Source organism: Homalodisca vitripennis, chromosome 4 (genome assembly GCF_021130785.1).
Source record: "Homalodisca vitripennis isolate AUS2020 chromosome 4, UT_GWSS_2.1, whole genome shotgun sequence".
In the NCBI taxonomy this organism is placed as follows: Eukaryota; Metazoa; Arthropoda; class Insecta; order Hemiptera; family Cicadellidae; genus Homalodisca; species Homalodisca vitripennis.
The window spans coordinates 34077844-34093805 of NC_060210.1; the positions used below are offsets into that span (position 1 = coordinate 34077844).

At 31.3% G+C, this 15962-nt stretch overlaps 1 protein-coding gene across 4 annotated transcripts in view; it reads right to left on the reverse strand.

Annotated features, from left to right (window-relative positions):
* Positions 1 to 15962, reverse strand: part of LOC124359150 (scm-like with four MBT domains protein 2) — a 39938-nt gene that overhangs the window by 19546 nt on the left and 4430 nt on the right. For 3 of the 4 annotated variants that reach the window (XM_046811642.1, XM_046811643.1, XM_046811645.1), the window contains exons 3-9: positions 14569 to 14687; positions 14228 to 14429; positions 13022 to 13111; positions 10272 to 10398; positions 7288 to 7418; positions 6902 to 7112; positions 2860 to 3160 (exon numbers count right to left, since the gene is read on the reverse strand). In XM_046811642.1, the coding sequence (XP_046667598.1) occupies positions 2860 to 3160; positions 6902 to 7112; positions 7288 to 7418; positions 10272 to 10398; positions 13022 to 13111; positions 14228 to 14429; positions 14569 to 14687 (1181 nt within the window). The remainder of the gene's footprint in view (positions 1 to 2859; positions 3161 to 6901; positions 7113 to 7287; positions 7419 to 10271; positions 10399 to 13021; positions 13112 to 14227; positions 14430 to 14568; positions 14688 to 15962) is intronic. The other variant, XM_046811644.1, reaches the window with a different exon arrangement.

A 15962-nucleotide genomic window follows, 5' to 3' on the forward strand; every position in this document is an offset into this window, starting at 1 on the left:
TACTGTAAACTTCCAGAGTGTGTTAGATTCTTTTAAATGTCACAAAATTTAATACTAAAATGGTATTGCTAAGTATGAAAATATTTTCAAATAATTTTTATATTTACCACGGATTTCAATTCTCTTCCTGCTTCTCTTTTTGCTAATGTTAAGAGTACCAATGTATAAATATGTCTAGAAACACGTAATTTGCAGTGTTTTGAAAATTGTATTCATAACAATTCCTTTTGAATACGATAAAAAAGTAGAGGTGGGCCAATAACAAAAAGGATTAGACCTCGATTCTGATACCAATACAAAAATTGTATTCTCAATTTCTAATTTGATACTGATTCCTCTTGTTATTTCGAACTAGAGATATAAAATACTAAATGATTTCGTTCTGTTATTGCTAAAGCAAATCTGGCCAGTAGGAGTGGCCAGCTAAACAATTTCAAACTATGATTAAAAAATATTTAAAGCCAAAATAAAAAATAGAATAGAATGTAGTTGTAGATTAAACTTATATATGATACATGTATAATATTACACAAATTACAAGGTAAACAAATATTAGCGACTGTTTGCTTCTTTAGACAGACCAGTAAATATTCATGTATAGATGCACAGCAATGCAAAAAAATAAGACATACGGAATAGTAACTTCAAGTTGAATACTTTTTACAAAACTACAACAAATATCACCTACAGTTTTCCATACACAAAGTTTGATACTTTTACGGCATTAACACGTTTTAGAAATTGGTAATTTGCGTATTACCAATCAGCTTTTACGAATAACCATGTTTTCCTGCACTTATTTGAAGATTTGGTGGACTCAGTTTCAACTCATCATTAATTGTAAATTGTAAAAATTGTAGTGAAATTTTCTTCCACCTTTTAATGTTATAAAACTCATTTCCTTTGTTAGTAAAAATTTAAATTGCAAATTCGTAAAACGTGTCCTTTTTCCTTTAAATAAATAAACTTTTTATTTACAAGATTTTATAGTAACCAATAACTTTTACTTGAACATAGAGGAGGAGAAGTAATGGAATTCTAGAATAGTAGAAGTAAGTGTATAGTACTGGTATTAAAAAGTTTCGTCATACTATTGGTTTATTCAATGTTTTATTGCAAGAGAAGTGCTTTCCTTCTTCCTTTCTTTTTCTTTTTTTATGCTTATAAATAGCATTTAGTAGTCTTCCTCCATGATATAATGGATAAGGTGGTGGCTCTCTAACTGAGAGACAAGGGTTCCCGGGAGGTAAAAAATATTTAGAAATAATACACTGCCCTTTGAAGGCATATGACTTTGAAGCTTAGAATTAAGGTTTAATAGATAATAATTATTTAAATTTAATAATAATTGTTTTGATTTTAAATGTAGTTATCAGAAATTTTAAAATTATTAATAAATGGAATGTTTTTAAAAATAGTTTACAGTTTTTATAAAAGTAATAATAATTGGAAAGAGATGTTATGATAATTTATGTTACAAACAATCATATTTCGTCAAGTTGAGTCTTTATTATTATACATACTATACACAGATATTTGCTTGTTCCAATGACATCTGATGTTGACGTTAGTTTAAATTTTTGTTTGTACAGGATTCTAGAACTTGAGCTGCAATTTTTCATTCTTAATATAGTATTGCTGCACGTGTTCTTATAGTATCATGCCGATAATCAACAAATACTTTATAGTAATAATTTATTTTCCTTATAACTTTTCATGAAATAAAGAACTGGTATTGTGAATCTATGTATTTCTATCAATATAAATTTTAATAATAATTCAAGATAAAACATGTATTTAAAGATATTTCCCACTATTTCTTTTTTATTTTGTACCCAGATATTTCTAATGTACAACTAATAATAATATTAACCAATTATTCCAACATGAGATGAGCAAAAACATCTACAGAACACTAGGAAAAACATCTTTGAAAGCAATGATCTGTTACTCAACCTAAGAGTCAAGATGACAAAAATTCCAAACTGTTCACTAGCACTAACTAACAAAAAGAAACATGCTCGCACATCACTAGACATTTAAAACCAATTTCTATTAAAGAAATGCAACAAGTAGAAAAATTTTTAAGGAAAATAGATATGGGCAATGTTTTCATGCTTGTCATACCATACTGTACATTGCATTTCAAGCATTTTACTTAAAACAGCAAACTCATCTCATAATAAAAAAATGTGCTTTTGTATTTTTATATATTTGCAGCTTTAGTACTTTTACTATCATAAAAACAACACAGAAGAAACTTTTACATGCTTTGTCCCGATGCAAAGAAGTAGAAATTTAGATCATAAAACTTATTAGAGAGAAGTTTTTCTAAATGAAGAAAACATTGCATGCTATATTTTAATATAATCTTCACTTAATCGATTTTAAATAATGTACACATAGGACATGGTTACATGTCTTACCTCACAGCTAAATTTCATACAATAGAGAAGTGTTTTATTTAAACTGGGGCATTGATGCATATTTTAGTTTGATATATTTACTGTCTAGTCATAGTTCTACCCACTATTATGCTGTATTATGAATTATAATTTAAATTTTTATTTATAAAGGATCATTGTAAAAAGATTTCTCTATTTAATTGATTTTTAAATTAATTGAAAATTACCTCAGAGGTTTTACCAGAGACAGACAGGCTGGTCTTCAGTATCATGCTTTTAAAACAGCAGATAAAGTTAACTATTGTAACAAAATTTAAAAATAATACACAAGTCTAAGAAAACTTTTAAATTAATAGATATTTTACACATAAAAATAAACAACTCAGGAATAGAACCCGATTCATGCATTTCGCAAACATAAAACTAACAGAGAACAAAAAGTGAAATCAATCACCAAGGCCAAAAACGCTCCTTTATATTGAGCTGGATCAACCTGTCGACAGTCTCGAGGTGTATCCAGAGTAGATGGTTGGTGATCTGCTGCACGGTCGCCACACAGATATGGCTGGGATTGTCAATGTCAACTGCCTCCAGTCGCATGGTGGGTTCAGCACCATGGAGGACAGGTGGGTGTGGTGGCAGCACTGCCGCAGTGCTGTTGGTGGCAGCCAGATAGTCCTCCCACTCAAACTCATCTTGTGCACATGTCCATCCACGTGGGTGTGTCACTTTCAGGTCATGTTGTGCTGCCCAACCTGCAGCAACAATATTACTACTGGAACCCTAATTATCTGACAAAGCATTTATTTTCCATGTATGATAAATTTAACTAACTATAGGCATTCTATCATAACTTAAATTTTATCTATATTCAGTTGTGTGCCACTTTATTTCAATAACTTCATAGAGTTATCTGAGTAAATAATGTTTAATTATTGTAATGACAGTTAACGTGTTAGTGTAATACTTAAGTGTCACCTTCTTGCCACTCCTATAAATTAATAAATTTATTTATTTACAAAAAATGTTTTATGGCACCACTGTACTAACCAGTGTGTAAAATTTCTAGGTATTTTTATTGATAAAAATTTAACATGGAATCCTCATATTGAATATATTTCCAAGAGATTATCTCGTGTAATTTTTTTACTAAGACAAATAATGAAATATGTGCCTGAAAGCTATGTAAAATGTGCTTACTATGCATTTTTTCAATCTATAATAAGGTACGGTTTAGTAATATGGGGTAATAGCACTAAAATCAATGAAATTCTTTTCTTACAAAAAAAGGCAATTAGGGTAATAGCACAAGCACAACCACTGGACCATTGCAAACCACTTTTAAACCACATAAAACTAGAATTGCAAACTGTTATTAACCTATATATATTTGACTCAGTGTTATACATTATGAAATATATTCAATCTCAAATTTTTAGCAGAAATCTACATAGCCATAATACCAGAAATAAAAATAATATTGTAATGCAACGTTGAAGGCTAAACAAAACCCAACAGTCATATTTTAATTTCCCAAAAGATTTACAACAAATTAATAGGCCTAGTTAATAAGTATTCTGTAAATATTTTTAAAACTAAGCTATATAACTGGTTAATACAGAACCCATTTTATGAACTTTCAGTGTTTTTTAGTATTAATGATATATATTTCTAGATTGTCCAATTGCATATTCCAATTTGTTAATCAAGTGGTTTAAAACTTTCATCTGTATACTGGAATTATGTTTTATTTAACATCAAATCTAAAGTATATGTACAGTATTTTTATGTATTAGAGTAATATTTCTTTTGACTATGCCACTTAGGTGTATTTATGACTTTGTCAATGCATTTTGTAAAATGACAATAAACATAAACATTATTCTATTCTAGTAGTAATGTTCTAAATGCCATGTTATAAGTAAGTATATAATTATGGCCTGCTAAATACAATTGTATTTTATAGATAAATACATTTTATGTACCATTATGGCATTATTAGTACTAGCAATGTGTCAAATACAATTAATTCATGTTACTGTTCTATGAGTTAGCTTTGCTTGAGTATAGACATGTTCTTCAGCTCTATTGAGTAATTGTTGACCACCACTATCCCATAACATTTGTTTCTGTTTAATTGTGTGGATTAATTTTTGCAAAATCAAACTGCATTAATTGAATTAGTTTACGACACATGTGCTGATGGTTGTCTTTCACTCTCTCCACAACTACTGCTACAAAGAAGTAGTAAATGTAGTACTAACCTACAGGAAATATTTATGTATGTGTGGAAGTAATCAGCCACATGTGCCAATAGTGGTCGGTCACTCATACAACGTCTATTGTTACAACGAATTAGTAGCTGTAGTACTACATATGCTGATGGTTGTCTTTCACTCTCTCCACAACTACTGCTACAAGGAAGTAGTAAATGTAGTACTAACCTACAGGAAATATTTATGTATGTGTGGAAGTAGTCAGCCACATGTGCCAATAGTTGTCGGTCACTCATACAACGTCTATTGTTACAACGAATTAGTAGCTGTAGTACTAACCTACAGGGAGTATGTAGGGGTATGTGGAAGTAGTCAGCAACATGTGCTGATAGTTGTCCGTCATTCTCACCACATCTATTGCTACGAGGAAGTAGTAAATGTAGTACTAACCTACAGGGAGTATGTATGGGTGTGTGGAAGTAGCCAGCCACATGTGCTGATGATTGTCGGTCACTCTCACCACATCTATTGCTACGAGGAAGTAGTAAATGTAGTACTAACCTACAGGGAGTATGTATGGGTGTGTGGAAGTAGCCAGCCACATGTGCTGATGATTGTCGGTCACTCTCACCACATCTATTGCTACAAAGAAGTAGTAAATGTAGTACTAACCTACAGGGAGTATGTATGGGTGTGTGGAAGTAGCCAGCCACATGTGCTGATGATTGTCGGTCACTCTCACCACATCTATTGCTACGAAGAAGTAGTAAATGTAGTACTAACCTACAGGGAGTATGTATGGGTGTGTGGAAGTAGCCAGCCACATGTGCTGATGATTGTCGGTCACTCTCACCACATCTATTGCTACGAAGAAGTAGTAAATGTAGTACTAACCTACAGGGAGTATGTATGGGTGTGTGGAAGTAGCCAGCCACATGTGCTGATGATTGTCGGTCACTCTCACCACATCTATTGCTACGAAGAAGTAGTAAATGTAGTACTAACCTACAGGGAGTATGTATGGGTGTGTGGAAGTAGCCAGCCACATGTGCTGATGATTGTCGGTCACTCTCACCACATCTATTGCTACGAGGAAGTAGTAAATGTAGTACTAACCTACAGGGAGTATGTATGGGTGTGTGGAAGTAGCCAGCCACGTGTGCTGATGATTGTCGGTCACTCTCACCACATCTATTGCTACGAAGAAGTAGTAAATGTAGTACTAACCTACAGGGAATATGTATGGGTGTGTGGAAGTAGCCAGCCACATGTGCTGATGATTGTCGGTCACTCTCACCACATCTATTGCTACGAAGAAGTAGTAAATATAGTACTAACCTACAGGGAATATGTATGGGTGTGTGGAAGTAGCCAGCCACATGTGCTGATGATTGTCGGTCACTCTCACCACATCTATTGCTACGAGGAAGTAGTAAATGTAGTACTAACCTACAGGGAGTATGTATGGGTGTGTGGAAGTAGCCAGCCACATGTGCTGATGATTGTCGGTCACTCTCACCACATCTATTGCTACGAGGAAGTAGTAAATGTAGTACTAACCTACAGGGAATATGTATGGGTGTGTGGAAGTAGCCAGCCACATGTGCTGATGATTGTCGGTCACTCTCACCACATGTAAAAGTAGTACTAACCTACAGAGAATATGTATGGGTGTGTGGAAGTAGTCAGCCACATGTGCTGATGATTGTCGGTCACTCTCACCACATCTATTGCTACGAGGAAGTAGTAAATGTAGTACTAACCTACAGGGAATATGTATGGGTGTGTGGAAGTAGCCAGCCACATGTGCTGATGATTGTCGGTCACTCTCACCACATGTAAAAGTAGTACTAACCTGCAGGGAATATGTATGGGTGTGTGGAAGTAGTCAGCCACATGTGCTGATGATTGTCGGTCACTCTCACCACATCTATTGCTACGAGGAAGTAGTAAATGTAGTACTAACCTACAGGGAATATGTATGGGTGTGTGGAAGTAGCCAGCCACATGTGCTGATGATTATCGGTCACTCTCACCACATCTATTGCTACGAGGAAGTAGTAAATGTAGTACTAACCTACAGGGAATATGTATGGGTGTGTGGAAGTAGCCAGCCACATGTGCTGATGATTGTCGGTCACTCTCACCACATGTAAAAGTAGTACTAACCTACAGGGAATATGTATGGGTGTGTGGAAGTAGTCAGCCACATGTGCTGATGATTGTCGGTCACTCTCACCACATCTATTGCTACGAAGAAGTAGTAAATGTAGTACTAACCTACAGGGAATATGTATGGGTGTGTGGAAGTAGCCAGCCACGTGTGCTGATGGTTGTCAGTCACTCTCACCACATCTATTGCTACAAGGAAGTAATAGCTGTCAAAGATCTTAACAACTGTGGCAGGACAGATGTCGGCCATGTTGCCTGGATGAATTGCTTCCAGCTTGTTCCCAATTGCCACATCATGAGGACATAAAGACTTGCGAGACTGTAACAAATCACACTATAATGTTAACATATTGATTTCTGAAAAATATTGATTAGTGAACTGAATATAGGAATTTTCAAAATGAAAACAGTAGATAAGAGTCCTTTAGAAGTTGAAATCAATTTTCAAACTAATATTGTGTTGTTGTTTAGTTTACACTAATTAACCAACTTACCTTGTTTAGTATATCTCTAGGAAACGGCAACTTGGAAGCTTCGGTTTTACTGTTTTCCAAAACTGCTTGCCACTCCTCAGTCTTGTGAGTGGACATGACATTACTTGGCTTGCGAAGAACCCAAGGAGGACCTGAAATAGTTCATTTCAAGACCTTACATTACCACAACAATAAAATATAAAATTCAGCGTAATTTTTACTGTAAATTCAAAAGAATTACAGAATTAATCTTTTAAAGACAAATCAAATTCAAGTGGGGTTTATGAGGAATGTTTTGTTAACCAAGTAGCGTAGATAGTTTTCATCATGTTCTAATATAATATTCTTACATGATCTTTAGAAGAGTTATGAGATCAATTTAAAGTAAAAAAATGGTTGAGAAATATGATTTCTCAGATAATTGGTAATTATTACAAATATTAAGCATTTATCTGAAACCATGTGATAAATTTATAGGCTTCTTTAAGAAACATAATAAGGGATTTTTTCTAACAAGTTTTTCACAGACTACCCAAAAAAAAAGAAAAAGGGCTATTTTTTCTATAGAGATACATTCAAAATTTGAAAAATGCATTCTACTATGAAACATGGCCTAGCTAGCTCACAATGGTTAAAAATGCACAAATCTAAATTTGCCGATCTCTATTTCAAATCCAGTAAAGTAATCAAATATCATGACACAATTCCTTTTTATGTCAGTTAAAAAATACTGACTTTTCAAAAAGGGATATTTCATGAAATTTTAATTTCTCTCATGATTATTTTATGACCAATTAACTGTACAAATTTGAAACAAACAAATGTAATAAATCTATGAGTACTAGGACTTAGCACAACGGTATCATTTAACAGAATAGTATAACTACTATTAACCCTTTTAACCCCGGCCATTAAATCAAGTGATGTGCCAGAAATCCCAAGCCATTTTCAGACAAAATGTAAGGATTTTGTAAAAAATTCATAACTCAGTTATTTTTTAAGATATTTAGGTAATTATTTTTTTGTTTTACTTCTTTATACATTTAGCTTACAGAAATATACAAATAAAATTATTATTTTTAAAGTAATTTTTTTTACATACATATGAATATATAAAAAAATAAATAAAAATGAAAAAATTTCAAGTTTGATCATGGAAACCATATAGATAAAAAATATTTGACACAAAAATACCCATTTACTTTATGATATATTTAATCCTTAATAAAAGGAAACAAAAATTATAGGCCTACCTGATTTACAAGTGGAGTAACATCAATTTTTGTAAAGCCGTGTAAATTTTTCTTTTTGCTATTTTTGGGCAAGGCAACGTAACAAGACCTCTAAAATTCACTGTACTTAAAATAAACATAAAACCAAAGTTATTTCTGACAAAATAACTAAAACTGTTCATAATATAAATTTAAAAAAAGTTTTAAAACAATATTTACATCACTACAAAATGTAAATTTTCAAGATATCCATCACTAAAATCGTCATCACTAATCACATCCACACCATTTGCAACTAGGTTACTAATTAGTGTATTTTCACTTACGGGAGACTTTGAACGATGTCTTTTACTCATTTTGAAATCAAACAAATAATAAACTAAACTTTAACTGCCGTACTTTACACTGCTTTAACCTAAAACTGTGAAGAACAGCTGATATACGTGATATACAGCTGTCTGCAACAAGCGTGAGCAGTCAGTCGAGACGAACTGTGCACAATCACAGACTGACAAAATACGAAGTCAAACCATTACAAACTAATATATTTCGATGCAAAATATCTTTGTGCACAAGTCTGTGAAATTTCAAAGCATTTGGTGAAATAGGTGGCCAGTAAAGTAATAAAAAGTACACGTCCGCACTATACGGACGTCGGGAGTTGACGCCATTTTTACGACGTCCGTATAGTACGGACGTCGGGGTTAAAAGGGTTAAAAGACATTTTTCTAACTTAGAAACCCCCTTTTTGAAAAAATTCTGGAGAACACAAGTACTACTTCAACCTCTAGAATATAACCTACAAGTTTTTTTTTTATTTGGGTTCAGATACACCAAAACATAACAATGAACTTGAACTTGTTGAGGAATAGGTTCTTAACTCATGGTACAAGTCTACACCTGTTTAGGCTTGTTTTATCATATTAAAACATGACTATAAGTGAAGTTATTATTAAAATAATAAAGACAATCATATTCCTCCTCTTATTTTTTTTAAATTTGGTAACTAATGTTAAAATTCTCTAATCAAAACCTAAGAAAATGTCATGAGCATTACAGTAACTATGCAGATTTCAAAAATACTGAAAGGTCAAGAAGATTTCTGTTACAATCATGTTCAGTTAAAATTAAACTTGAATGTTGAATTTAGCTCCACTTTCTCTTATTGAAATGCCTGGTATCTGACAATGTCTCAGACTTGACTCTTGGAATCTGGAGTCATGTTCATCTGAAGAGATCCAAAGTCGGTGACGGACAAGCTCAAAACGAGAATTGTGCACCTGATTAAACAATGAGACTGGAGTAAAATCTGATACCAGACGCTGCAATAAAAGGAAGATGAACTGGAGCTAAATTCAACTCTTCCTACCATAGCTACGTTATGTGTAAAATGAAAATGTTAATCACAACACATATATGAATTCAAAGCAACCAAAAATTTTTAATTATCAACAAATATTACCAGTTTTTAATACAAAAATGATGTCAAAAACAACGTATTATATTTTAAACATTCAATTTTACGTTATGAATTCTATGTTGAGAACTGGTTATAAATTAAAAGTATAACAATTAAAAATAAATAAGTAGTAATTTTTAAAATTTGAAATTTATTAAACCGTCAAAACTTGATTAATGTTAAGTGAAAAAGATAGGATTTACAGAATTGCTTGACATACTTCTACAATCCCCATGCAAGATTTCATTTAAAATTAAAGGAGCAGAACTACAGAAGGCTCAACCTAATTAGTAAAATGACACTCTACAACCAACCTCTTTCGTTAGCCCAACCCACAGGGTAAATGCGGGAAGAAGAATAAAACAACCAGAAATCTTTTGCACTGACACCTTCCGGGACATCGTAGCGAAGCAATAGCCGCCCTCCTACATTCTCCACAATCTGCACACAAATGAATGTATCACACACAAAGATCATCTATCACTGAGGTACCACAGTCTGAAGTCCAATAACTTTAGAGAAAAATCATTATTTCATGAGTTTCTCTGTAAAGATACAAACTGATGAACTAATCTATAAATATGAATACAAATTAATCAATCTAATAATCTCAACTTTGTAACATTATATAACCCAAAACTATGCTTAGATAAACCAGATAAAACCATTTTATTGTCTCTTCAATGCAGTACTAGCGCTATACTTATATTAATTTAATATGTTGTATTAAAGACCATTGGCAATATTAAGCAATACAATAGTAAAAAAAGATGTGATCTTATAAAAAATATTTAATTTGAAATTTTTATATTCAAAATAGATGTTTATCCATCAGTAAGTTTATTCACAGATGACAGCCTATTAGTAGTATGCAAATTGCCAATCAATCGCTCAACATGTTTTAGTCATACTTTATTTATGAAAACTTAAGACATATAACCCAAAGTCTTGTTGTTTTGAAAACTAAATTACTTGTAATTTGTTTTTATACTGTCTACGTTGTTGCATGACCAAACATACTTTCATTCTCTATTGCATGTTCCCAAGCGGATGTTGCATTTGTGTGGATATCAGCTCTTAAGCGGTAAACAAACAAGACGATCACTAAGTTTTGTTTACCTCTTATTTGTGTAAATGTGTAAATAATTCATCTATAAGAATATTTGTAAGTTTAATTATTAATATTAATCTTCTTTTAGTTTAAAATACATATAGTAAGCATCTTTGCATATTTTTTTTCAGGTGAAAATACATATATTCTAGAAGCTCATTTTATAATCCATAAAATTAAAATGGAAGGCTGAGGATGTGACTTATTGCTATTTACCTGAAACTCTCAAAAATAGAGTTACAGATATTTTAAAAGAGTAGTATTCTTGAATTATTTTATGTTTTATTGGACTGTTCTCTAGAGAGTTGAAAATGGCAGAAATTTGTTTGGTGATGATTTTATTTAAATCAAACCTAGGCTTAACACATTAGTTCGAAATATGAAATTTTAAAATCAGGAATAAATTTTAAATTCAGAATTTGTAATAAAAAATTATATACTTAACCATCACTAATCACAAAAAATAATTACAACAAAAATACTTAAAATAATTCATTATAATATTGATATTTAATTATAACACAATAAAACTAATAAAAATTAGATTTACTAACAAATATATTTTACCGGTTAACGGGAGTTGAAAATGGCAGATGCTACATCTATTGTTAAATTCAAACAAGTGTTCTATTACTGTATTTACTGTGAGTTGTATGGTCCAATAATGATATTATACTTTATAGAAACCAAAGATGTTTTAAATGGTGATACAATTATTTAACATTCTGCCTGTGTTATTAACTAGTAATAAATAACACAGAAATCTGTATCGAATTTAGAACCGAGACAAAAAAATTTGGATATTGGTATCAGAATCAATTTTTTGTTGGTATCAACACATTCCTAGTTTCACTTACAAAAGAAAAAATTGAAATTTTATTTAAAATATTGCTGTCAATATTAATTTTACTTAAAGCAAACTAATTGATAATTGAAACAGAGCAAACACATTTACATAAAAAATTTCAAAGTTTACTAAATTATCAACAGGAAAATACATCAAAAGTTCTAGAATATCATAATCCCAACAAAAGTAGTGACATCATGTAGTAAAATTAAATTCATAACATTTCATCATCTTTAACTCATTCAGGACTGAACAAATTATCCTGATAATTGGATTCTAGAACTGAATATTGTAATTGTTTAAAATAAAAAAAAACTGTTGCACATTGCACAAAAGAGTGTATAAATGATTTGAAATTACTACTATTAATACTTGTTAAATAAAGACAAAGTGTTATTTTCAAAAAAGATGTACACAATTTATTAAACTATTGTATATTAATTTTTGTAATGTGTATATAATTGTGTGTGTCTTCATTGTTATTTTAGAGCTAGATGTGCAACGCAATGATGTATTGTTGAAATACGCTAGCTGAAAAAAGGTATTTTTATTTACTAATATGTTTAGGTTATGGCCAATTTTGCTATCACTGGTATTGTTTTTTATACTTTAACACATTTCATGATTATCAATTTTATTGTGTCTTCTAATTCACTTTCAATTCGTTCATTTCTACTTTCTTACTAAACATTTTCAATAAATGCTTAAAAGTTTACAATTTACAAATTTTGAAGAAAAATAAATATAGTAAATAAGGAATACAGTAAAAATATAATTTATGAAACAGTAGTAATTTGTTTATATTATCTATGACACAAAGCAAAGAAGATCTATCTACGCCTTTTCATACACAAAGTATGACAAAACATGTTTCAGCAGTTGGTAATTTGTGTAATGCTAATCAACTGTTGTCATTGCATAGATACAGCTGACTCATGGCAATGCACATACATAAATATAGAAAATACAAGCTGTAAGCAAAAAAATCAATGATAATGCTCACACAACAAAGAAGTCATTTCAGCACTTACGTTTCACTAACGTGAGGTAATGTCAACTGTAGGACGCGTATTATATGAGAAACAATAAAGATTAAATAAACTCACCGTTGCAATCCACATGCGATAAGGATCTGCTTGATCTTGCACCTCCACTTTCATCAAGGGTTTAATACGGTCTACTGGAGTACAACCTTCCTGTAAAACATTCACACTCATGCTATTATTAGTACACCAGAAAATTATTTCAGGTTTACAACCTCTCTATTTACAATTTTACAACCACATTACTACTACTCATATTCCTATAATGTTTAGTAATAATAAATTTATTCCATTTAAAAATATAGAAGTACTATTAAATATTTTATTTTACTTCACTTTAAAATATATTTGAGCACTATACGTATACAGGCTATATAATACAGCATGTGGAAATAATAATTGTTTTACAGTAACCCTAAATAAGTTCAAATTTTGTATAAAAATGTATCACATACATATATAGGTTAATTTCGTTGGCCAGCATGATATACCATTTCGTTCTGATGTGGCAGCCACTTAAAAATTAAAAGACTCAACAGTTTGATATTTGGGATTTAGGGAAAAAGTAGTTTGGAATGCATATGTCATTTCCTAAACTTTTATTATAAACAATTTTTTTTGTATCGTACCTCAACATTTGTTCCAATATAGAGATTTTCAAATTTAAAAAATTACAATTATCTTAGTTTTTGGTTTAGAGACAAATTTATTTTGGTCAAATTTAGTCGGAATCCGGTATTTCTAAAATAAACTATAAATTAATATTTCAATTGTTACACCTGAATCTACCTACTTCTTCTGATTGAGCCGGAAGTACTATTTAAGATTTTAAGGAAACTCAAATACTTTAATATGGAGTTATCTACTGAGTTATATCTCACATTGAAGGTCATGAAGAGACAAATCAGTGACACTAAGAAATCTAATTTCTGATATTTGTGTCCATAATTGATACTGCAAGAATTAACTTACAACTCTAATTGGTCATATGGAGTCAGGTGAGACATTTCACTTTTACCATTGTCCTTTTATCAAAATGTTTAAAACTAAACAATGGAGTTATATTAAAAATTTTTTACATATGCTGAAATCCCCATTATATAGTGAGGAGTAAACATTGATTAACAGTTGAAACCCATTGTGTACCATTTCATTTTAAAGGGCTGGATTAAAAATAAAAAATGGTGAAAATTGAAGGTCTTTAGGATTAAGATCTCTCTAATAAGTATTATTTAGCTAATTTAAGAAATAATCAAATAAAATACATACCCCACAGAGCAGTTCAGATGGCACGCTAACAGAATCTTTGAGATTCTGTTTCACTTCTAGTATATCGATACTGGCAGCCAGATAGTCAGGGGGCTCAAGCGTCTGTCTGTTGGCCTCACACCAGCCCAGCGGGTGAGCCTGGACCTTTGTCATGTCACACCAAAACTCATTCTTGCGGGCTGTATCTCCTTCGTACCTCAGTCTGTAACAAAAATATATTTATGTTTTTCCAGAGGACCTACTACAGGAGGGAGTTAAATAAAAGTAAAATACTGTATTTATTACAGTGAGATAATTCATAGCATAATAAAAGTGACAAGTAATTGACTAAAGTATTTCACCTGAGCAAAGGTCCACAGGCCATAACAACTGTAGCTATCCAGTGACACTCAGGCTTATCCTTAAGAGGCACTTCCAGTTTCATCCCTTCCTCGAACCCATTCTGGAGACTCTGCTCCACCTGTGTTACACAAAATACTTGTACACGAACACTATTGATGTTAAATACGTTAAAACTTCATGTTTTATTTCAGCACTTACTAAAGTTTTACAGTGACTGAGATAAATAGCCTACCAACTGTAAGCTGTTATGGTGAACGTGTGAACAAATACCAATATATATATATATATATATATATATATATATTCCTCTCTTTAAAATTACACATGTTTGCACACTACCATAGAATTCTTAAATATATATGTTAAGACATTATTTGGTTTTCATGGTTCCAAACAGCCACAACTCTACCTCAAAATACACATTTTTCATTACATTTCATTTCTCCAATTGTATTTTCATATAAGCCTATGCAAATGTGATAAAAGCCACTTTTGACTATTTATTAAGCTATTAAATTTATTAAAAACCATTAGTGCATTAAAAACTGCTTTTAACACAAACTAAAATGTTTAACCCTTTAGACATAATAATGTAATATGAGGTATATATTTTCTACTTACTATAGAAGAGCTATTTATAGTAGTACAAGAAACACATGAGTATATTTCTTTTAAAAAATTAAGGCAACCACTGACTACCATAAAACTACCATTACCTAGACTTTTATAGCTACGTAGACGGACTAACACCCCTCTACCCTCTCTTTCACGGAGACGGTACTATTCAATATCCTTGAACTTGATCATAAAAAAATCAACATTAGATGTGCTTAATTTATTTTTAACTTTTTATGCATTTTTCTCAAAATTCCTGTACACATCCCACATTTTTTCCAGTGCATAGTAAATTTAAGTATAATTTCTAAACTGCTGGATACTCTGTATGTACACTTACAAGCAAATTCTTGCCGATTTGCATGGAAAACAAAAAAATTGCTTATACATTTATTTTTTGCCACAGTAATATGTGGTTACTAAATGATATTTGCATAAAAGTACCAATATTGAGTTCTCTGATTAATTTTCCAAATATTTTTGGAAAAATCAATAGCTGAAAGACGCAAAATTTTTAACACAAAAATTGTACATATCATACCAACAATGTTATAAAAACACAGCAAACTGACCATAATAAAATGGTTTTATGATGTGCCAATATCAAATACAGATTTACGTCAAGTCCAACATATGTTATGTCCTAGTAATATTGAAATAATAAATTAGATAAATATCAATTCATGTCTTATTACCACAAAGCAAATTAAAATCAATTTGAAATTGAAGAATATTAAATATTTGTAAAGGAGGGAAGTACAGAAATTATTATTTAGCA